The following is a 24,014-nucleotide window of genomic DNA, read 5'->3' on the forward strand; positions in this document are numbered from 1 at the left end:
AAATAGATGAAATTTAAAATGAACATCAATCAAGAAGTCAGGGTTACCATTATGAATTATTACGATAGAGAGCAGCAAAATCTCAGATTCCATTCCTTTGAACTATTTTAGCAACTAAAAAGGCTTTCTTGTCTGGAACGGTCAAGATGATCAAAAATCTATTTGGGGGGCCGGAGCCATAGCACAGCGGGTAGGGCGTTTGCCTTGCACGTGGCCGAGCTGGGTTCGATCCCCGGCATCCCATATGGTCCCCCAAGCACCGCCAGGAGTAATTCTTGAGTGCAAAGCCAGCAGTAACCCCTGAGCATCGCTGGGTGTGACCCAAAAAGCAAAGAAAAAAATCTATTTGGTTTTTTGTTTGTTTGGGGGAGCACAGCCTGCAAAGCTGGAGGTAGTTGGGGCTTACTTTTGGATCTGGGCTTAGGAATCATTCTTAGAGGGGCTTGGGGAACCATATGTGGTTCGGGGGATGGAACTCAGGTCAGCTGTGTCTAAGACAAGCGCCCTACACATTGTTCTATTTCTAGGGCCCCAGGAACCCGACAATCTTTTGATAGCAGTACCTGTGTTGCTTTCCTGGCAAATTACTGTAAAATACTGCCTCTTTTTCCAGATGAATCTATTATTCAAAACTAAAGCTCTTACTTACCAATCTACAGCAATAAAGTAGTTATAAACAAGTAGTTATAAACATTACATTCAAACAATCATATAATTGCAACTAGCTTATGATTTCAAAGTATAACAGGTTAAGCAGTAGTAGTTGATTTAATTAAACTACTCCACAGTCACCACACTAGATGAAAAAAAGAAAACATTCACTGGTGATCTGAAGTTCTTTTTCAGCAAAGACATTCAAGTACTTAGCTCTGTTATCTTTCAAAGATTTAAAGATGCATTTTACCTTACATTTTAATAACTACCTTCCAATTTCATACACAGATAAGGGCTACAAAAATTAAGAAACTCTCAGGTACTATCTATTTCATACCTTAAGTTACCATTCTCAAAGATTTCACAGCAGAACTGTTTTTGAAGGGGCTCCTAAGAAGCTGTAGACTCTTTCTATCAAACTGTTAGACATAATACTAAATGAGAGCCATAGATGGAAGAATCAGATATATAGCCCCCCACCCCCAACGTGTAAACCAATGTCATGAAGGTCTTTGTAAATCATGACAGCCGGCCGTTGAATCATTACACTTACAACGACTTTTCTTTTTTCCGGGGGGTAGGGGGATGAGATGGGGATACCCGGTTTTAATCAGGGGAACCATAATGGAGCCTGGGAGGTACTGGGGGACTACGCAGAACCAGGGACCTATCCCAGGGCTCCCACAGCAAAGCATGTGCTCTACACATGAGCTTTTTCCCTGGCCGGAAAGTGGTATTTTGTTAAATGAAACGAGAACTACTTTACTGGGCTGTGAATGTTACTGTATCGAGGGTTCCGTACATAGAAAGCCCCACATTTGATCCTTGCCACCATCTGGACCCCAGCACCACCAGGAGCAACTCTGAGCACAGAGCCAGTAGTAGCCCCTGAGCACCACCAAGTATGGCAAAAAGAACGTGGGCCCAGTCGCCATTGGGCAGGGAGGAGGCGGCGGGGCTGGTCTAGGCGAACGCCACGGTTCTGTGACGCAGAGAGCGCCCTGAGGAGATGCGGGCGGCGACTAGCGCGCGAACGGAAGTGCTCCGCGACCGCCTGCCACGGGCGGAGGAAGGAGCCAGAGGCCCGCCCCGCCCCCGCCCCGCCGGGCCGCCAACCTCCAGCCAGGCCCCGCCCCGCCCTCGCCACAGCCCACTCAGGGGGGACCGTGACGGCCCCGCGCGCGCCGGACTCCTGCGACCCTTGAGGTGCGCGCGTCTGACCTCTGAGGCGCGGCGCGCGCATCTGACCGTTGAGGCGCTCTCTGAGGCGCTGCGTGGGCGGTTGAGGAGCAGAGGAGGAGCAGCGTCCTGTCAGCACAGGGAATGGCGATGCTGCTGTTGTTGCTGCTGTGTCTGAGTTGCCCTGGCTCGGCCGTGTGGAGGTCGAGATGCCCGGCGCCCACGGGGGAGAAGGGCGGGTGTCAGAGGATGAAGTGGCCCCTAGTATGCGTGGGGCCGAGGTGGCCCTTCCAGGAACCCTCTGGGGCCCGCTCTTTCGGACCCAGGTCTCCAACTTCGCCCTCGCTACTGGGGCGGGAGAGGAAGAACACTTTTCTAGGATAACTAGGCAGCTGACCTTGGGTTTATTATTAAGACGTTGTTGGAAAGGTTTGTGAGGTATAAACACTACTCATGTGAAGAAACTTAATTCCAGGGGCGGAGTGGATCTGTAGTAGGTAGGAGGCCTGTTGCACGACGCCAGCCGGGGTTCGATTCTCATCCCACATGGACCCCCAAGCTCCACCAGGAGTGATTCCTGGGCACAGAGCCGGGAGGAACCCCTGAGCATTGCCGAGTGTGCCACCCCTCCCCCCAATTTTAATTCCTATATTAAGTGATTTGATTTGGAGACGACAACTGAAGTTCTGAGAGATCTTAAATGCGAGTTTGACTTTTGTTGTTCACGACTGGATTTTTTTCAGTCATAGAATGTGCCAGTACCTATCTTTTCACCAGTGTATACATTTTGCATCACCAATTTCCCAGTTTCCCTCCTGTCATCCCTCTCCCCCGCCTCCAGCCTCCCTCTATGGCAGGCACTGTTCTTTGAGAGCGAGAAGGACTCTAGTTATTCTTTAGCCACATTTCCCTCCATTCTGTGTTCCCAACTGTATCACTAGAGCTGGAAGTTAATAAAGAGGAACAGAGTACAGAGTCAGCAGAAAGGGTTTGCCAAGAAAGGCAGTTTTATACCATAACAACCAGGTTTCATTGACAAATCCCATATTTTAAGTTTACGAGTTAAAACAAAAATTCTGCCACGTATTGTTTCTCCTGAGATTCTTACCTTTTTTTTTTTCCTATCATGATCAGGATTTTATATATGTTAGAAGGGGAAGGTTCATACTTGAAAAAGTCTGATGAAAGTATATTTCATTTAAATTTGTAGGGATTTAAAAATACATGAAATTCATAGTGTTTTGTAGTAAATAAAATGTGTTTCATAATAGTGGTGACTGGCATTTTAAAATCAGAGATCTATGAAGTCATAATTATGATGAAGGAGTCACATAATATCTCCAAATTTCCACATAAATGTACAACCTTAAATTTCCTTTGATTTAAGATTAGAGATGGCACAAATCAGAGAGTAATTAGGCATCAAAGCAGACATAGCATAGTTTATTTTTTTTATTTATTTTTATTTTAAAAAATTTATTTATTTTTAATTAGTGAATCACCGTGAGGGTACAGTTACAGATTTATACAATTTTGTGCTCATGTTTCCCTCATACAAAGTTTGAGAACCCATCCCTTCACCAGTGCCCATTCTCCACCACCAGTAAACCCAGCATCCCTCCTACCCTCCCTAATCCCATCTCCCCCCTGCCTCCTCCCCCCCCTGCCCCACCCTGCCACTGTGGCAGGGTATTCCCTTTTGTTCTCTCTCTCTAATTAGGTGTTGTGGTTTGCAATAAGGGTGTTGAGCGGCCACTGTGTTCAGTCTCTAGTCTGCATTTGGCCCACATCACCCTTCCCCCACATGGCCTCCGACCACATTATACTTGGTGATCCCTTCTCTGCGTTGCCCTCTCTCCAGAATATGAGGCCAGCCTCCAAGCCATGGAGTCAACCTCCTGGTATTTATTTCTATAGTTCTTAGGTGTTAGTCTCCCACTCTGTTATTCTATATTCCACAGATGAGTGCAATCTTTCTATGTCTGTCTCTCTCTTTCTGACTCATTTCACTTAGCATGATACTTTCCATGCTGATCCACTTATATGCAAATTTCATGACCTCCTTTTTTCTAACAGCATAGCATAGTTTATTGATTAAAGAAGGCAAAAAATTTTTAGGCAATTCTTTTCAATAACCACTGACCATATATGGTTTTTGAGCACTTGAAATATTAGTTCAAATTGAAATTTTTAAAATATAATTACACTGGATTTCAAAGAAAGTAGCACTGCACTGTAACACTGTCATCCTGTTGTTCATGGATTTGCTTGAGTGGGCCAGTAAAGTCTCAATTTCGAGACTTGTTACTGTTTCTGGCATATCGAATACGCCACGGGTAGCTTGCCAAGTTCTGCCGTGCGGGTGGGATACTCTCGGTAGCTTGCTGGGCTCTCTGAGAGGAACAGAGGAATCAAACCTGGGTTGGCCACGTGCAAGGCAAACACACTACCCCTGTGCTATAACTCCAAAGTACTCAAAATAATGCAAAATACCTCTTTAACGCTTTATTTTTTTTTTCATTTGAGGGCCATTACCAGTAGTGCTCAAGGATCAAGTATGATAGTCAAGATAGAATCTGAGCTCTGGCACACAAAATGTGAGCTCCAAACCTTTAAGATATTGCATCATCCCAATAATTATTTTATGTAAATTGCATATAGAATATACTTTGACGTGCTGAGGGGGCCTGAGGGTCACTCCTGTCCCCTAGGTGTGGATTTAACAGTTCATTACTTCTACATAGAAATGTAGTACTACTTAGGTCTAACAAGTGCTGATGGCCATTAGGGCCACACCCAGTAGTGCTCAGGGTCTCCAGGGATTCATGACTTGGAATGCTGCCAGGGCGAGGTGATGCCAGGGATCAGATTTAGAACCTTGAGCCTTATAAAGCCTACCTTTTAACTCTTTGATTTATTCCCCCAGTCCTAGAATAAAATGTTTTAAAACTTACTTTTCTACTCTTCTGACCTTGTTTTTGTTTTGTTTTGGTTTTTAATGGGGTCTACTTGTCTACTTTTTTTTAATGGGGTCAGGAAGCTTCTTGAGCTGGAATGTAAGCTTCTGACAGCACAGTCTATTCTTACTTTGAATAGACCTTCTCTTATTGGAGGAGAACATAGTTCTAATGTTCACAACTTGACCTTTTTTTCAACAGGTATTCCTGTAACAGCCAAAACTTCTTCATTGCTGGCAGGAAAACTACTGTAAGTGTTGAATGTTTTTAAAGTCTAGTGTTAATTTTTAATGATAGAACACAGATCATCATATTTAGTTGTAGTAGGGTACAATGTAAATTTTTAGATTTTATTTACTTTATCCCACTTCAATTCCTCTACAGATCCCCTCTCCAAAACATTTTTTTAAATACATATGTTGCAGACATAGGTAGGGTAGTGTTGCTTTTGAGTATTTTTATAATTTAATATTACAGAATTGTATGATATAGATAAATGGCAATACAATATATTTTATTAGCTATTGATAATAAAAGGATGCACTATTAATACTATGTTGGGATAATTGGTATCAGAACTAAACAAATTACACAATCTGATAACCCAAACTATAGACTGTTTTCTATAGAAAACTACTTTCTTTTTTTTAGGCTTTTATTGTCAAAATTTTATATACATTTCATTTGTATATTAACCTAATATTGGTTTTAAATGTTTCAGTATTCATTTTCTAGTTTCCTGTGTAAGCATTAACTTTGGGTATGGATGATTTATTTTATTTTATTTTATTATTGAATCACTGTGAGATAGACCATCACAAAGCTATTCATGATTGGATTTCAGTCATACAATGTTCCAATACAATCCCTCCACCAGTGAATATTTCCAACCACTAATGTTCCCAGATTCTATTCCACCACCCTCTACCACTCCCATGCTCCACCTCAATGGCAGGCACCTTTCTTTTTTCTCTTTCTCTTTCTCTTTCTCTTTCTCTTTCTCTTTCTCTTTCTCTTTCTCTTTCTCTTTCTCTTTCTCTTTCTCTTTTGCTCTCTCTCTTTTTCCTTTTGTGCATTATGGTTTGCAATGCAGGTACTAAGAGCATCATATTTCTTCAGGATGTTCAGTATTTTTATAGGAAGTAATGACTGGAGTAGCATTTTTTTAACTGGGTGGCAGCTTTGGAGCGTGGATTATGACTGCTGGGGTTTGTAGAGGTACAGGGAGGTATGGGAAGGTAACTCATTTTGACCCTGAGAAAATCTGGAGGTTTCAGTCACAAAACCCGCATATCTAAATTTCCAGTTGACTAATATCTCAGTGGCAGAGAGTCTCTTGCCCCCTCACCTGGCTGTCTTCCCTGGGGCCCCTCGGAGGGGGGGGCTTCAGTTTCCCTCCCCGCCCCAAGCAGAGCTCCCTCAGCCGAAGACCTCCGGAGCCTAGCCACAGCCATGCTCAAAGCCCCTCTCCACAAGTTTGGATGATCCTCACGCATGAAGGTACCAGCAGAGGAACCGAGGTGTGTGGGACCTGGGGCTGAGACCTCCAAATCTGCTCGGATTGAGACTGGGCCTTTTCTGCCCAGATTCCCCATTTTCCAGTAGCTACTGGAAGACAATATGGGAATCAAACCCAGGTCGGCTGCGTGCAAGGCAAATGCCCTACCTGCTGTGCTATGGCTCCAGCCCCAACCTTACAGTTTATACTTTAAAAAAAATCTCAAAGGCAAATCTTTGCCTGTCCTAAGTTGCAAATATTTTTTATCTTACATTTTTAAATATACTTTATGTTTTAACTGATCAAAATAGATCACAAAATCATCTGATATTCATCTTGATAGAATATAAAATGTGTATTTGCATTATTTCTCCATAACACGCATTGATAAAGCAACTGGATATTTTGGTATTATTTTGCTGGTATAATTTTCTTCCATATATAGATGATTTATTTATAAACCTTCTTTATTACTGGTACATTTGACTACTCCTTTTTGCAACATGTAGTTTCATTTACTTGGAGTTCAGTTTCACAGCTGTAAGTTCTTCCCGTGAATTAATATGCCACAGTATGTGGTATTCTACTCTGAATAGCAATTGTTTACATTTTCAACTTTCCATGATTAGTAATATTATGAACATTTTAAAACTTATTGTAGTTTAGGGGCTGGAGCAATAGTACAGCGGGTAGGGCATTTATTTGCCTTGCACGCGGCTGAGGTGGGTTCGATTCCCAGCATCCCATATGGTCCCCTGAGCACCGCCAAGAGTAATTCCTGAATGCAGAGACAGAAGTACCCCTGAGCATCGCTGGGTGTGACCCAAAAAAGAAAAAAGAAACCCAAAAAACCCTAATTGTAGTTTAGGTAGTTATAATCATGTGAAAGTGTGGTATTGATATATAATATCCAGCCACTACCAAAGTAAACATGACTTTTTACCTTGCATCACCTCTGGTCTAGTATTCTTTTCCTCTGTCCCCCAACTATTTGGAAAATGTATTTTTTTATTCGAAGGATCTGTCACTGTTTGGTGACAGATCTATTCTATCTCTATAGTTCATAGATGAGTGAGATTATCAGTATCTATCCTCTGACTTATTTTTCTGTGACTGATTTTCCCCATTTCCATCCATATTACAGTGAACTGGATGATTTTCTTTTCTTATAAGTGCATAGTATTCCATATGTCACAACTTACTGATTCATTCATCTATTGTTAGGTGTTTGGGTTGTATTTTTATCGTAGTTATTGTCCTCAGCACTGCAATGAAAATAAGTGTGCATACATCCTTTTGAGTTAATGCTTTTGTTTGGGGGATAGGTATAAAAAGGTGGAAGATAGAGAAATATTCATACAGCTTTTTATAGAAACTGAACCAGATAAAATTCACAGTCTTATGCCTAACTCCTGGTATAGATAGATGTGTGTGCGTGTGTGCATGTGTGCATGCATGCTCTCATGTGCATGCAGCTAGGCGTACCATGTTGAGAAAACTAGAGACTGCTTTCTTTCACTTCCCCTGAGATCCTAAGTAGAAGTACACTTGGAGACAAGCATGGTATTGTTTCCACTCCAGCTCTAGAGCTTTTACCTGTTGTATGTGTATAGGGAGTGGAGAGTGAAAGAAGGTGGATTTGAGGAGAGCAGAGAAGCAATCCATACAGAAGTACCCAGAAGTACCAACTCTTTCTCTCTCTCTTGTTTTTGGACTACATGTGGCAGTGTACATGGGTTACACCTGTATATACACTCAGGAGTTACTCCTAAAAGTGCTCAAGGGGCCATAGGGGATGCCAGGGATCAAACCTGTCTTGGCCGCATGCATGGCAAGCACCCTACATGCTCTACTATTTCTCCAGTCCCTTATTAAATAAACTTAAATCATCTGGGGAAAAGTGTAGGGAAATTCAAATCTGTGGATGCTCTTAAAAACTGAAGATTTTTTTTTAAAAATGCAGAGAACAATACGTAGATTCAATGTATGTTTAGATTAAACAGCAGAAGCTGGGAGATGATCCTTAGGTCAGAACAAATTCTAACACTGACCTGGAGAATTATACATGCAAGGCTGATACTTTGCCATTGAGCTGCTTTCATAGTCTCAAAGGAGTCCTTAAACTTGACTGGGACCAACTGTGGAGCAATATCTATGCCAGTGCTGGGCTGTGGGTGTGGCTTAGTAGTCATACATTTCTCTGCATGTATGAGGTCTTAGGTTTGACCAGCATCACCACATAAATGTATGTATATACACACATACCCCAGAGTATTGTTGGAAGCAATTCAAAAATCAGTTAACAAATAAAGAAGCTTATCAGCTGAGTAAGTCTAGCAAAAGTGGGGAAAACCATTGTATATGTATGCAGTTTTGTTTGGCATATAACCATATAACCAGAAGTGGAATTGAAAAGTCATAGAATAATCACATGTTTAGCTTTTGAATGTAGTGTTAAAGTATTTGACAAAGTAATTCTCTCATTTTGCATTTATTTTATATGTATTTCTTTGTTATTCAAAACCAGAGAAAAGTAATAGATGATATTTTCTTTAAGATATTTTTCTGTTTTCAAATTTATTTATTTTTTATTCTTTGTTTTTTTTGCTTTTTTTTGGGTCACAGCTGGCAATGCACAGGGGTCACTCCTGGCTCTGCACTCAGGAATTACCCCTGGCGGTGCTCAGGAGACCATATGGGATGCTGGGAATCGAACCCGGGTCGGCCTCATGCAAGGAAAATCACTCCAGCCCCTTCAAATTTATTTCTATTCCGTCCTTTGTAATCTTTGCCTACCATTTTTTCTCTAATATTTTGTTTTGTTTTTCTTGGGTATTTATTTTTTAATGGGGGTGGAGGTGTGAGAGGGGATGCTGGTGTGCTAGGAGATGTATGTATATATAAGATATTCAGGAATAAAGTATCTCATGAATCATCTTGATGGAAAGTATTTTTGTCAAGTTAATATTGATCAACATTATAGTTTCAGAGATATTACATCTTAAGGGGCCAAAGTGATAGTACAGTGGAGAGGTTGCTTACTTTGAATGTGGCTGGCCTTGGTTCTGTCTCCAGCATTCCATGGGGTCCCCTGAGCCTGATTCCTGAGGGATTCCTGAGTGCAGAGTGAGAAGTGAGCCCTGAGCACTGCGAGGTGTGCAGTCACCCCCCCCCGACACATGATATTTTACACCTTTATATGTATATAAGAGTCACCATATCCACCAGCAAGTTTTCAGAGCCAAACCAGGACCTAAAAGATCTTTTTCTTGTTCTCCTGTCTCATTTATCCTTGGTTATCTCCGTATTCTCACCAAGTTTAGAAGTAAGTTTTTTACTTCATTCAGCTCATCTGCCTTAGATATTAATATTCCTGTATGGGTGAAATCATGTGATAATTGCCTTTCACTTCCTTACTCCGTTTAACACAGCCACTTCAACTTCCATTCATGTTTCCCAAAAAGCATGGTTTTAATCTTTAATCTTTTTAATGACATATATACCATAGCTTCTTTATCCAGTTCCTTGTTGATAGGCATTTAACTTTATTCCATGTGTTAAATATTGTGAATAATAGTGCTATTAACATAGGGGTGGAAGTATTCTTTTAAATCAATGTTTTCTTATTCTTTCAATAAATGCCTAGGAGTGGTATTTTAATTTTTTTTACATAATCTCTACACCATGTTTCATAGACTGTACCTAATTATAGCCTATTCCCCCCATAGTATACTAGAGTTCTATTTTTACCACATCCTCACCAACACGTTTTAAATCTTTTGATGTAGATTATTCTCACCAGTGTGATGTGTTATTTTTATTATGGGTTCAATTTGCATTTTCCTAATAAAAGGTGATGTTGAGCATGTTTTCATGTGTCTGTGGGCCAGCAGCATATCACTGAAGAAGTTTTTCCATTTTTTAAGTTAGATTGTCTTTTTTTCTTTATTGTGTTGTGTGACTTTGGGTGGGAGTGGGTGGTTATTTGGTCCCACCTGGAAGTGCTCTGTGCTTAATCCTGGTTCTGTATTTAAGGGTCTCCTGGTAATGCTTGGACAATCATGTGGAGCTGGAAATTGAATAGGGGTCAGGCACAGCATACCCCTTAACCTCTCCTTTGACAATGGAGTTATATCTCCAAATATATTTCTGATATATAAATGTTTTCTTCTCTGTTTTATGGCTTTGGGTCTAATATCTAATATTTTTTTAAAAATAGCATCTGTATATCAGCCCTTTGTCAGGTGTATGATGTACCTTCTCTTAATTGTATCAAGTACCTTGGTTTTGTGGTCGTTTCTTGACATCGTGTTAAAGCTTCTTAATTTGATGTTGTCCCATTAGTTTATTATTTGCTTCCTTTGCCAATGGAGTTATATCTCCAAATATATTTCTGATATATAAATATTTTCTCTGTTTTATGACTTTGGGTCTAATATCCAAGAAGTTAATCAATTCTTTTTTTTTTTTTTTTGCTTTTTGGGTCACACCCGGCAATGCACAGGGGTTACTCCTGGCTCATGCTCTCTGGCGGTGCTCAGGGGACCATATGGAATGCTGGGAATCGAACCCGGGTCGGCCGCATGCAAGGCAAACACCCTACCCACTGTGCTATCACTCCAGCCCTGAAGTTAATCAATTTTGAGTTAGCTTTTGTATGTGGTATTAGATAGTGATTCAGTATTTTTCTTTTCTTTTTTTCTCTCCCTCTCCCTCTCTTCCCATTATTCCTTCCCATACCAACTCCTCCCCTTACCTCCCCTTCTCTTCCCTTCCTTTCTGTGGCTGATCAGTTTCCTCAGAACCATTTGTGGAAAAAGAGGCTTTCCCTTCTCTATTGAGTGCTCTTGGATCCTTTGCTGTAATCAAATGTACATATATGTGTGGACCTATTTCTAGTCTCAGTATTCTAATGATTTGTGTGCTGATACCATACTATTTTAATCACTATTATTTTATGATATACTTTGATGTCAGGAATTGTGATGCCTCCATTTTTAATATAGTAAAATGGAGCATTAGCACAGCGGGTAGGGCATTTGCCTTGCACGCGTTTTACCCGGGTTTGATTCCTCTGTCCCTCTTTGTCCCTCTCGGAGAGCCAGGCAAGCTACCAAGAGTATCCTGCCCGCACGGCAGAGCTTGGCAAGCTACCCATGGTGTATTTTGTATGCCAAAAACAGTAACAACAGTCTCACAGTGGAGACATTACTGGTGCCTGCTTGAGCAAATTGATAAACAATGGGAGGACAGTGTTACAGTGCATAGTAAAATTTAGTGCAGAAAGTGTTTGTCATAGTGATTAAAGAAGAAGAAGATATTAAGAGCATCTGGACAGGAAAGGAATAAGTCATGCTCTCACTATTTGGGGATGACATGCTATATTTAGACTAAAGACTCCACAAGAAAGCTCCTAGAAACAATAGATTTGTATAATAAATTGGCAAGCTACACAGCCAAACAAAATCCCATGGCTTTTTATATGCAAATAATGAAATATAAATATATTTAAGAAAATTCTATTCACAAGTATGCCTCAGAAATTGAAGTACCTTGAAATGAGCTTAACTAAAGAGGTGAAAGACCCATACAAAGAAAAGAAACATAGTGGTGGGATAATGACGATGGAAACAATATGAGAACTGGTATTCAGTAGGAAACATGCCACTTGAGGGAGCTGGGGATAGAACAGGGACGGGGGCTAGGACTATGGTGAAGGGAAGCATTCAACTGGAAGGAGGAGATGGTGCTGAAAGGTGGTACAGTGTTATGTATGACACCCTATCAACAATAGTACTTTAAAATTAAGTGCAAAAACTTATATATGTATTTAAGAAGTACCTCTCAAAGAGTGACTGGTGAGTGGGAAGCAAACAGGGATGGAGGTGGAGAGAAGTGAACATTAGTGAAGGGATCTATGTTGAAATATTATATGTCTGAAACCCTATCATGAATATCTTTGTAATTTCAGTGACTAAAACAGAAAAAGGTAAATTCCAGGCAGATTTTTTAATATGAACTATTTATAATTTCTGTTTTAGATTAAGTTAGAGTATGAAGGAACTTCATTTTCTCAGTGGAATGTCTCTGAAACGTGTTCAGTGAAAAATAAGAGGTAAAGTTTTTGCCATGATTGTCAATATAAGTATATACTTATACGTCTTACAAAAAAGCATGTAGTGTGTACAATTAGATTCAAGTCTGTGGTTTGTTAATCAGTTCTGAAGAGCTGCTAGGGTTCGTGGTCTGTCCCTTACTTAACAAATTAGAAAGGGGGAAAAGAGAACTGAGACAGACAAGAATATTTATTAAATAACAGGAAACAAAAGCTCATACAAAGTAGGAGGTGGGCAATAGACTGTCCCTGTGGGTTTTCGGGTTGAGAGTTTTTTAGACAGTGCTAAGCTTCTTCTGGGGAGGATAGGGATTAGTTAAGAACATAAAAAAGTAATTGGCTCTATTGTGCAGGTTTGCATTTTGCAGGGTGGGAGGCAGCTATGCCATGAAGATTGTCTTCTAGCTCAGGAAACCACTGGAGGAGTAAAGGGTTTTGTGGTTTGTACCTTGTGCCTGTTCCTTTTCTGTCCCTATCTGCCCACTGCTGTCCCTGAATTCAATATGTTTCTTTCCACTAAATAGATGTTAATAGAAAGAGAAAATTTCATTGAAATAGGATAAACTTAAAATACTGCTGTATTTAACATTGTCTTATATCATTCCATATAAAAAGAAGTGTTTAGGGTTAAAAATGAACAGGGATAATTCAGAGCATAGTGCAAAAGGAAGGACACTTGCTTTGCATACAGCCAACCAAGGTTTGATCCTCTGGACTCAATCTGGTTTCCTGATCCCTAACAGGAATGATCCCCGAGCATAGAGGCAGGAATAAGCCCTGAGTACCACCAGACGTGGCCCCATGAAGAAAAGAAAAAGAAGGGAGGGAGGATATAGGGATGGGGTGTGATGAGAGATGGCTCAGTGACAAAAAGGACCTGTCTAGCAAGCATGAGGCTGCCAGTTTGATCATTGATGCCTCTACATGCCCTGGGTATGGCCAGGCAGCTCTACCATTTGGGACTCCTGGAGCATGAAGTATGCAATCTCTTGCATACTGCAGGCAGTATATAAAAGTACCACAATTAATTGTGTGATCCCCGACATAGAGGGACTGCACTCATTTGTGGAGTATAAAATAACATCACATGAGGCTGACATCCAAGGACAGTAGATACGAGGGCCAGGGGGATTGCCCATAGCTGGAAGACTGCTTCATGAGCAGAGGGGAGAAGGCAGATGGAATAGAGAAGGGATCACTAAGAGAATGATGGCTGGAGGAATCAGTCGAGATGGGGGATGTGTGCCCAAAGTAGATAATGGACCAAACATGATGACCTCTCAGTGTCTGTGTTGCAAGCTATGATGCCCCAAAGTATATGGAGAATATTGTCTGCCATAGAGGCAGGGGGAGGGTGGGAAAGGGGGGGTATACCCGGTATATTGGTGGCAGGAAATGTGCACTGGTGGAGGGATGGGTATTTGATCATTGTGAGATTGTAACCCAAACATTAAAGTTTGTAACTATCTCATGGTGATTCAATAAAATTTTTTTAAAATGTGTGATCCCCAATGAGCATAGTGACTGAAACTGTGTGAGTGTTATAGCCAAGAATGGTAAGACTCCCAGCACTACAACAACAGAGAGAAGGGAAGTGAAGGAAGGGGAGGGGAAGGAAGGGGAGAGGGGAGAAGAGAATGTGTGAGAAATGGATGGAAGCTGGGGGTGGGGGATAATCATAGTGAAATGTTATTTAATCTCATGCTCTGTATTTATTTTTTATTTCTTGTTTTAATTTATAGTTTACCCCAGACAGACATGCATTGTTATCCTGGATTGCAGATTATAAGTCCAATGGTCAAAACACCAGTAAGTTGATTTTAATTTATCATTACTATTATTACTATTTTTTGGTGCCAGGGATCAAACCCAGGTTTGCAGGGATGCACTTTACTGTTGAGCCATAACCCAGTCCCATAACTACTCATTTGGTCTTGAAGACTTACTCTTGCCACATTTTAATTTTGTTTAACTTTAACTTGGTTTAAAATAATATCAGTTTTTGGCTTTTTTCATTCTAGAGAAGCCAGAGTTCTCTCTTGAACATATGTCTCTTCTCTCTCTCTCTCTCTCTCTCTCTCTCTCTCTCTCTCTCTCTCTCTCTCTGAATCTCAAACCCTACCCCTCCTTCCTCCTTACATGTCTCTAAATTTCTTTCAATAGAAAGTATTTTGTTTCATGAAAGAAAATATAAACATAGAATAGAATCATTATTAATCAAAATTAATTCTAAATTGTAGCTGTAATGTGGCCCCAAATGTGGTTGATTGATGCTTTAATAATTATTACCAAGGTACTACTAAGCACACCTCTCACAGTTGATATTTTGCAATGTGTGTCTGATGTCACTGTTAAACAGACTTCATGTAACTTTGGAGTTTTTACCTTTAATTTTTTTTTAAAGGACATGTGTAGGGAGTAATGCTGAAGAGACCAGATGAATGAATATTATTTCACTTTCAATCCCTATGGGGTGAAAAACACTTTGATTTCTCTGTTTTTAATTAGCAAATTCTAGAAGCATTTATTGTACAACAGAACATTAATATATATATACATATATATTTCTATACCACTTATAAAGATTTGTTAACTAAAGACATTATTTGGAGTATGAAATTAATTGCAGAATAAAAACAATCAAACAAAACACCACATAAGACATGCCAGAACATGGAAATAAACTCTTCTTCGAAAATCACTGTTGACATAGGACCTAGAATTAACAAAAAAGCCTCTACCGGCTGACCTACTGATTTTGAATCTTAGCTCTGACATTTAAAAATTTTTATTTATTTTATTTTTATAACATTCACAATATTTTATTACATTTAATATTTGGCACCAATCCCACCACCATTACACCTCCCCACCACCCACCATATTTAGAATGTTTTCATTCCGAAACCCAACCCCTACCCCAAAACAAAGAAGATTGTAGTGTTTCACCCAGAGACCATTAAGCTCTTCTATAAGAGATTACTAACATGTTGTATGTTGTTAAATGTTAAACCTTGTGTGCATGTATATATATATATGTATATGTATATATATGTAAGAATATATTTCCCTCTAAGATTGGTTGCCTTCTACTTTAAAGCCTATCAAATGTGGTGCACTACTCTTGGAATATTAGCTCTGTGAAGTATGAGATGTCACGTGGCTGCAGGAATAGGTTCACTCATGGGTAAGGCTCAGTCTGAGCGTGTGTGGAGAGAGGTGCTGAGCATGATGGTGGTTGAGTTCTGGAGGGTTTTGGCTGCTGGGGCTGGCTCTATTGGGGCAGAGAGGGGCCTCACCTGCCCCCCTCTGATTTGTCCTGAATAAAACGGCCTGGCGCAGGGTCCGGTGGCATGACTATGGCATGTCGTTTTATACTCTCTTCCAAGAGATTGATAATGAGTCTCTGGATCATGGTTGTTGATGAGATTATATGGCACCAGCCAGAGGTGGCTTGTGGGAGTGACTGCCAAGTTGTCAGAAACAGGGAGACATGGGGGGAGGCTCTGTTGAGCCTGGAGTTTTCAGACTTGACTTTCTCTTTTTGAGTTTATGAATATTTACTAGGACTAGAGCGATAACGGGTAGGGTGTTTGCTTTGCATGCGGCCTACCCAGGTTCAGTTCCTCCATCTCTCTTGGAGAGCCCAGCAAGCTACCAAGAGTATCCCGCCCGCACGGCAGAGCCTGGCAAGCTACCTGTGGCGTATTCGATATGCCAAAAACATAACAAGTCTCACAATGGAGACATTACTAGTGCTCGCTTGAGCTAATCCATGAACAATGGGACAACAGTGCTACAGTGAATGTTTACTAATTTCAGAGTAAAATTCCTGAGCAGATAAAGCACACCTGAGGAGGTAAAAACCCCTTTCCTTTTTTGTTCCATCTTGGAAACTGATAGCAGTTTTATGTGGAAAGAAAAAAAAAAGCACAAATACTTTGGTCGTACATCCTCATAATTTATGTAAAAGTTAATCTCTAGATAAGGAGGTATATAAGACTTTGAAATGTACTCAGAATCACTCAGTTATAACAGCTTTAAGCATCTCCAGATATTGCCATATCTCCTGGTGAATAAAACCACCTGGTGAGAACTATTGTACAAGAAAAGGAAGAAACTTTTAGCAAAAGTCACACTGCTTTCTTCTATACACTCATAGAGAACAGTTCTGTGACTAAACTCTGTGTGCATGTGGGTAGAATTGATTTTATCACTTCTCAAAACCAGCTTGGTGTTCCACAATTCAAAATTCTGGTATTGTCTCCATGGAGTTACTGTCACATCCCACATCTTAAAAGCTCCTTCAAAACAAGACTGCCTCAGCTTCAAATGCCAGTTGCAGTTCCTAAGTTGTTACTTGTATACACTTATTCATGACTGGACATAAATCCAGATTCCTTCAGATTAGATCACTTGCCTCATCTGCTCAGCAACCTCTGGAAATGCAAGTTTATTAATTATACTTAAGAATACTATGAAGCATGCAGATGAACTGACACATGAGGAGTTACACAGGAAGATTTTGATTTTCACAAGGTCTCTGGTATGGAAGCTCTTTTCCCTGTGGAATTGTCATGTGCCACACTTCTTTGGGTGTGTTCACTCATCTGGAATTTCTCTAAATTGTTGTTCATTTGTTTTGTGAGGAGGGGGCGCGTCAGACAATACCCACTGCTTCTTGGAGGTGTTCCTAGCTCTGTGTTCTGGAGTGACACTCATGGTGCTCAGGGATTTGAACTGACTAGCAGGGCTGCTTGTGAGGCAAGTGCCTTACTTCCTGTGCTATCTTTTTGTCCTCAATCTTCATAATTTTTTTATTTATAGGGGCTTTATTATATATGGGAATGCTGAATCATTTTCCATCGCCTCTCCAATATCCAGATAATGAGAGAGGGCGCTGCAAGATTCCATTTCTAATTATGTGTTGTTCTTTCTAGTGACAAATCCCTATCCAGGAGCCCACCAAGAATTGCCTTATTAGTAGAAAAGATACTCCCATCACCAAGCAAATCCACAGATAGCTAGGACCTTTGTGTCGTGAACTAGGCTATATATAAAAGATCACATATTAGGAGGAACAGGGGTCATAGATATGTGAAATAATAAGAATAACAATCTATCTAAATTTTTGTTTTTGAATATAAATTCTTCATTGCAGAGAATAAAGAATTGAACTATTAAATGTATATTTATTCTATCCTAAAATGTATTCAATATGCTTTCTCTAATCTTAGATAAATGAGTACAGCTGTGACTTTTATGTCTATATCTAAATCTGTATGTATTTTTAAAACTAATATGTTAAGGTTTCTTTTTTTTTTGCTTTTTGGGTCACACCCGGCGATGCACAGGGGTCATTCCTGGCTCTGCACTCAGGAATTACCCCTGGCGGTGCTCAGGGGATCATATAGGATGCTGGGAATCGAACCTGGGTCGGCCGCGTGCAAGGCAAATGCCCTACCCGCTATGCTATCGCTCCAGCCCCATGTTAAGGTTTCTTTTGCATTTTTTTCTAGGATTTGGAAGAAGAACGGTATTTGTTTGTGTATGATAGTTTCAAGTGCTTTGAGTGGTATCATAGAGTTCTGTAAGTATTGCAATATTAAATAGAAGGGCAATTAATACTTTGAAAGAGTATCTTTTAATTAGCTACAGATGGGTTGTATATGTTATTGATACTTTCATTTACCAATCAAGATACCCTTAAATTTATTGCCAGATTAATCTCTTTGAACATTTGCTTAATGTGCATATTTGTACTTTATGCACATTATTTCTGTATATTTTCATTATAACCACATAAATGTAAGTATTATATTATTCTCATAAATTAGGAAATATAAACTTAGGTAGGTTAATAATTTGGACAAAATTACCTACCAGCTGGGCTGGGATTTATATCAAAAGGGTAATGCTTATTCTTTGCATGTGTGAGATCTTAAGGTGGCTCCCTAGCATCACACAACTTTCTAGGCACCTCTGGGTACCACCCTGGTGTTCCACAGTGTTGCAGCACTGGGCTAGACCATTAAACCTTTTATAATATCATGCTCAGTATTTCTCAGGGTAATACCCAGGATTCCCAGCAATGAAGAGACAGGAATTCTCTCCAAATATATACACGTGCACATGTGTGTGTGTGTGTGTGTGTGTGTGTATCACTGTATCACTGTCATCCCATTGTTTATAGATTTGCTTGAGCAGGTGCCATGATGTCTCCATTTATCCCTGTTGCGTTCAGGTTCAGGGGAAGGAGGCCCATTATTGTTACTGTTTTTGGCATATCAAATACACCACGGGTAGCTTGCCAGGCTCTGCTGTGCGAGATTCTGCATTGCTCTCTCTGGGAGCTTTGTTTTATAGTCTCTGGATCTTGGCCGTTGATGAAATTACATGGCACCAGGAGAGGGGGGCAGTTTGTGGGTGTGACTGCCAAGCTACTGGAAAACTGGGTATCTGGGTGGAGGAGGCCCAGTCCCTATTCAGCAGGCTTGGATTTCTCAGCCATGGGTCCCGCATACCTGGGTTCCTCTGCTGGTTCTTTCATGGGTGAGGCTCATCCAAGTGTGTGGAAAGTGGCCTTGAGCATGGCTGCAGCTGGGTTCTGGGGTTTTCAGCTGCTGGAGCTCTGCTTGGGGTGGGGAGGGAGACTCAATCCTTCCCCCTCTGAGAGGGCCTGATGAAGACAGGTGTGGAGGCAGGAGATTCTAATATATATATATACATATATATGAAATGTTTGTCTTTTATAGGCTATTGGACTCTTATTTTACTTACTCTCTTCTGGAAGAACTTATTTTGTCTTGGTAGCTCCTCAAAGTCATTTTAAGTTGAAAATGAGTTAAAACAACTATGAAGGAAAATGTGATACAAGAAAAAGAGCTTCATTATAAGATTATTTCATAGGTAAAATTTTTGATCAGAAAGCAATATCTAGAGAACAGTCTAGGATCCAAAGAACTTCCATCCAGATAATTGTGAAGTGCCTATTCTAAAATATCTGTTGTACCATTCCTTCCTTTGGGGGATATAAACTTCTACTACCCTGTCTAAGCTTGATTGCCTTTCAGGACTTTGTGATTGTCCATACAATCTACTATTATATGTCAAGACATATCAGAGCCCTGAATGGGTAATGAGAAGCAAGGTAGGTAGCAGCTTTAGAAACATATAAATATTAGTCTCAAGAAACCTAAAGCATAAGTGCTGCTGGTAACCAGAACTGATTAACCCAAATTGCCCACTGGGTGGCAGTCACTAAATTGGGGTGCAGATGTATACTTTCCTTTTCTGCTAAATAGGAATGGCTGTAATGAGATAGATGGAGAGTTCAGATATAGCATTTGCTGGCCTTTGTTCCTGGAGAGTACCCTTGTAATTTTTTAGATATGTGCCAATCTTGAAGCCTGTCACACAGGCCCAGTATCCTGGGCAAGCATATCAGCCTCATTCACAGAATGACTGGAGGGAATGTTTCACTTTCTGTTTGTACTATGCCCTGAGTATGGTAAATAATTCAGAACTATCTTTAATTTCTTTAAGTTGTTCATAGTTGAGTGTTAAGCATACTGTGTTTCAGTATCAGTCTCACCACCAGTGTCAACTTCCCTCCAAGAGGTATCTTTCAAATTGTCAAATTAAGAAACTCCTGCAGAGCAAAAGAAACAATGATTAAAATAAAAGGACTCCACATAGAATAGGAGAAAAGATTTGCTCACCACTCATTGGACAAAGGGCTAATATTCTAAGCTATGTAAAGCACTAGTAGAAGTTTGTGGGGAGAAGAGATGAAGAGACACATCTTCAAAGAAGATATACAAATAGTTAATAAGTGTATGGAAAAATACTGTTAATAATAACAGAATTATTATTATGGGATGAACTCCTATGTTCATTGCAACACTATTCACCTTGGCCAGAATCTGGAAGCAACCTGAGTGCCCAAGAACAGATGAATGGGTAAAGAAACTATGGCACATCTACACAATGGAATACTATCCGACTTGTAAGGATAAATGAGGTCATGAAATTTGCCTATAAATGGATGGACATGGAGAGCATGGTGCTGAGTGAAATAAGTCAGAAGGACACAGATAGAGTGACTGCATTCATTTGTGGTAAATAATATATAGTAGAAGACTTCTACTATATATTATTTATATATAATATATATTATATAATAAAAATATTATAAAACAGAAACTAGGAGGATTGGTCAGTTGTTGGAATCAACCATAAGTGTGTGTGGGACAGAGGGTAGGTAAGGTAAAGAAGAGACTGGTATGACAATAATAGCTGGGAATGATCACACTGGGCAAGAACTGAGTTTATTTATTTAAAAAAATTTTTAATTGAATCACCATGAAAAAAGTTACAAAGCTTTCAGGTTTAAGTCTCAGTCATACAATGATCAAACCCCCATCCCTTCACCAGTACATATATATATTCCACCACCAAGAACCCCAGCATACCTCCCATACCACCCCTATCCCCATCTGTGTGGCTAATGATCTTCAGTTTACTCTCTATATACTTTTATTAAATTCAATATTTTAACAGAAAACTCACTATTATTATTTGGAATTTTCCCCCAATAATCAAGCCTGCTGAAAAGGTATCATTTGATAATTTGTTTTCCATTGCTGAGAATGAAGAGTATATGAGGTTTTGGATTTCTGGTATTTTAGTAATTAAGTCCAGAGAAATTTCGGCCAGAAGTTGTGTCACTGCAAGCTCATACCTCCGGTTAGTGGGCTCTATAAGATGGCGGTCGCCACACAGCCACCGCCGCCACCTCGGAAAGGAAAGGCCGAGAAAGAAAAACCTTTCCCCTCCCGGGGTGGCATGGGGTCGCAGCTCAATTCACAGTCTAGAGGCATTTCTGTAAGAAGCCGCTGGGTGCTTCTTACAGAAATAGTAGTTAGTAGGTCTCCAGGATCATGGTCTTTTAGGAGCAGAGGAGCCATTCCTGTGCTAAGAACTGAGTTTTAAAAGTAGATAAAGGGATATTCTTGATAACCTCTCAGTGTCAATATTGCAGACCACAGTGCCCAAAAGCAGAGAGAAAGAGAGAGAGAAGAAAAGCACCTGGCAAAGAGGCAGACTAGGGGGTGAGGAGTGGAGAGTGATGGAAGTGAACCTGGGGACACTGGTTCTGGGAACTGTACATTGGTGGAGGAATGAAGGTTGGAATACTATATGACTGAAATCAAATCATGAACAGCTTCTTAAGAGTCTGTCTCATAGTGATTCAATGAAAATAAATAAATAAAATTTAAAGAGAGGATTAAGAGATTAGATCCAATTCCATAAAATATGTCAAAAAATGAGAAATCTATGATGTTGGTTTTGATGGTATCTTCAGAATTCAACTTTGTGGCCAGGAAAACAAAAGCAAAATAAATAGGATTACATCAAACAAAAATGTTCTGCATTGAGAAACTTTCAGTAAAATAAAAAGAAATCCTATAGAATGGACTTTAATTCTTATTGAATGTTTTTGCATACCTTACATTTGACAAGGGCTAATAACCTATATATAGAAATATATATATAAATAATTCACATTATTCAAAAGAAAGACAGTTCTATCAAAAACAGAAAAAGAACTGAAAAAATCCTTCCTCAAACAGATGGTCAACAGGTGCACACACATGCTCATTGCATGCTCAGGGACAGGCAAATCAAAACAACTATTCATCAGGGATAACTGATATAAGGCTTATTGAAACTTACTATGTATAACAACATGTGCTCTTTCCTGGATAATGTTCCCTGTGCACTTGAAATAATATTTATATTATTTATATACTTTGTATTTATATACTTTGTGTGAAAAGCCCTATATAAATTTTTATTAAACTTGTATAACTCAACTCCCAATATAAGATTGTCATTTCCATGTTGATTTTGTCCATTGGTGAGGTCCAGGTGTTAAATTTCCTTGTTACTATTATGTTGCTGTTTGTCTCCCTGCATGTATGTTAATAGTTACTTTATATAATTTGATGTTCTTTTGTTTGGTGTGTATATGCTAATGAATATTAAATTCACTTGTTGCATTGATGGTTTAGTTATTATGTACTTATGTTTTTTATTATCCCTGCCTCTTATAATATATTTTGCCAAACTGAAGTATGACTGTTACTAACTTTATTTTAAACTGACATTTTCTGGAGGATTATTTTCCAAGCTTTCTACATTGGAGCTTACTGTATCTCCCATAGACTGCAAGGTTGGATTTAATTTCTTTATCCATTGTCTATTCTGCCTTTTGGTTGGTGAATGCAGGCTACTGATACTTAGTTTATTGCCATTTTTCTATGTGGGTTCCAGGTGAATTTTTAGTATGCCTCTTACCTTATTCTCCTTCCTTATACTACTGAATAATTATTTGATTCCACTTGCCTTTTTTATGTGCTCCTTCTAAGGATTTATCTTGAAGTTATCATAAGATTTACATCTAGAGTGTTAAGTTTATTATCTGTTTAAAAACAAAACAGGAGACCAGAGTGATAGGACAGTGGGTAGGGCACTTGTCTTGCATGTAGTTGATCCCTGGAACCCTGTATGGACTCCCTAGCCACCAGGAGTGATACCTGAGCACAGAGCCAGGAGTCAACATCGAGTATTTCCAGGTGTGGCCCAAAATAAAATGATTTAAAAACGAGAACAAGTAAATATTGAACTTGTTATGGGTCTTCATTATTATTACTCTCCTTCTCTTCTACATTTTATGTTTTTTTACTATCTTGCTATTTTCAAGAGGCTTTCTTTGCCTGTTATAAAAGTCTCTTTTGGGGACCGAGAAGTAGTGCAGTGGGCAGGGCACTTGCCTTGTATGCAGCTGACTTGGGCTCTATCTCAGGCACCTAATATGGTTCCCTGAGTCTTCCGCCACCTCTGCCCTGCACAAACACAAAGTCATTAGTTGTTTTTTTTTATGTATTTATTGGTTTGGGGGACACATTCATTGGTGCTTAAGGCTATTTCTGGCTCTGCACCCAGGGACAGTACTCAGTGCTCAAACTGGGGCTGATCTCTTGTCTTAACGTCTGTACTTTCTCTCTTAGTCCCTTTTGTATTTACTGTAGGAACACTTTAGTGATGATGAGTTCTTTGAATTTTTGTTATCTTAAATGTTTTTTCAAATCTGAGTGAAAATCTAGTTGTGCAAAATGTTCTTGGTTGGATGTCTTTTCCATTCAGCACTTTGTATAAGCCATGCTACTTCCTTCATGCTTATAGAGTTTCCACTGAGAAACCTGATCATAGTTTTATGGGGGTTCCTTATATATGAATCTTTACTTACCTCTTGTTACTTTTACAAGTGTTTTTTTTTAATTTTGGGGTCACACCTGGCAATGCACAGGGGTTACTCCTGGCTCATGCACTCAGGAATTACTCCTGGTGGTGCTCAGGGGACCACATGGGATGCCGGGAATTGAATCCAAGTTGGCCCCATGCAAGGCAAATGCCTTACCTGCTGTGTTATCACGCCAGCCCCTAGAAGTCTATCTTTGATTTTTATGACGTCAATTCTAATGTGTCTATGTGTATGCCTGTTTTTTTTAATTTATTTTTAAAAATTTTTTATTGAATCACCATG

At 39.7% G+C, this 24,014-nt stretch overlaps 1 protein-coding gene across 1 annotated transcript in view; it reads left to right on the forward strand.

Moving 5' to 3' along the window:
• The first annotated feature begins 2,042 nt into the window (after positions 1–2,042).
• The window catches only part of CATSPERE (catsper channel auxiliary subunit epsilon), a 105,525-nt gene continuing 83,553 nt past the window's right edge, over positions 2,043–24,014 (forward strand). Inside the window, exons 1-2 of the mRNA XM_012932032.2 lie at positions 2,043–2,262; positions 4,992–5,040. Coding sequence (XP_012787486.2) covers positions 2,043–2,262; positions 4,992–5,040 — 269 coding nt within the window. The remainder of the gene's footprint in view (positions 2,263–4,991; positions 5,041–24,014) is intronic.

Source organism: Sorex araneus, chromosome 9 (assembly GCF_027595985.1).
Source record: "Sorex araneus isolate mSorAra2 chromosome 9, mSorAra2.pri, whole genome shotgun sequence".
Classification (NCBI taxonomy): domain Eukaryota; kingdom Metazoa; phylum Chordata; class Mammalia; order Eulipotyphla; family Soricidae; genus Sorex; species Sorex araneus.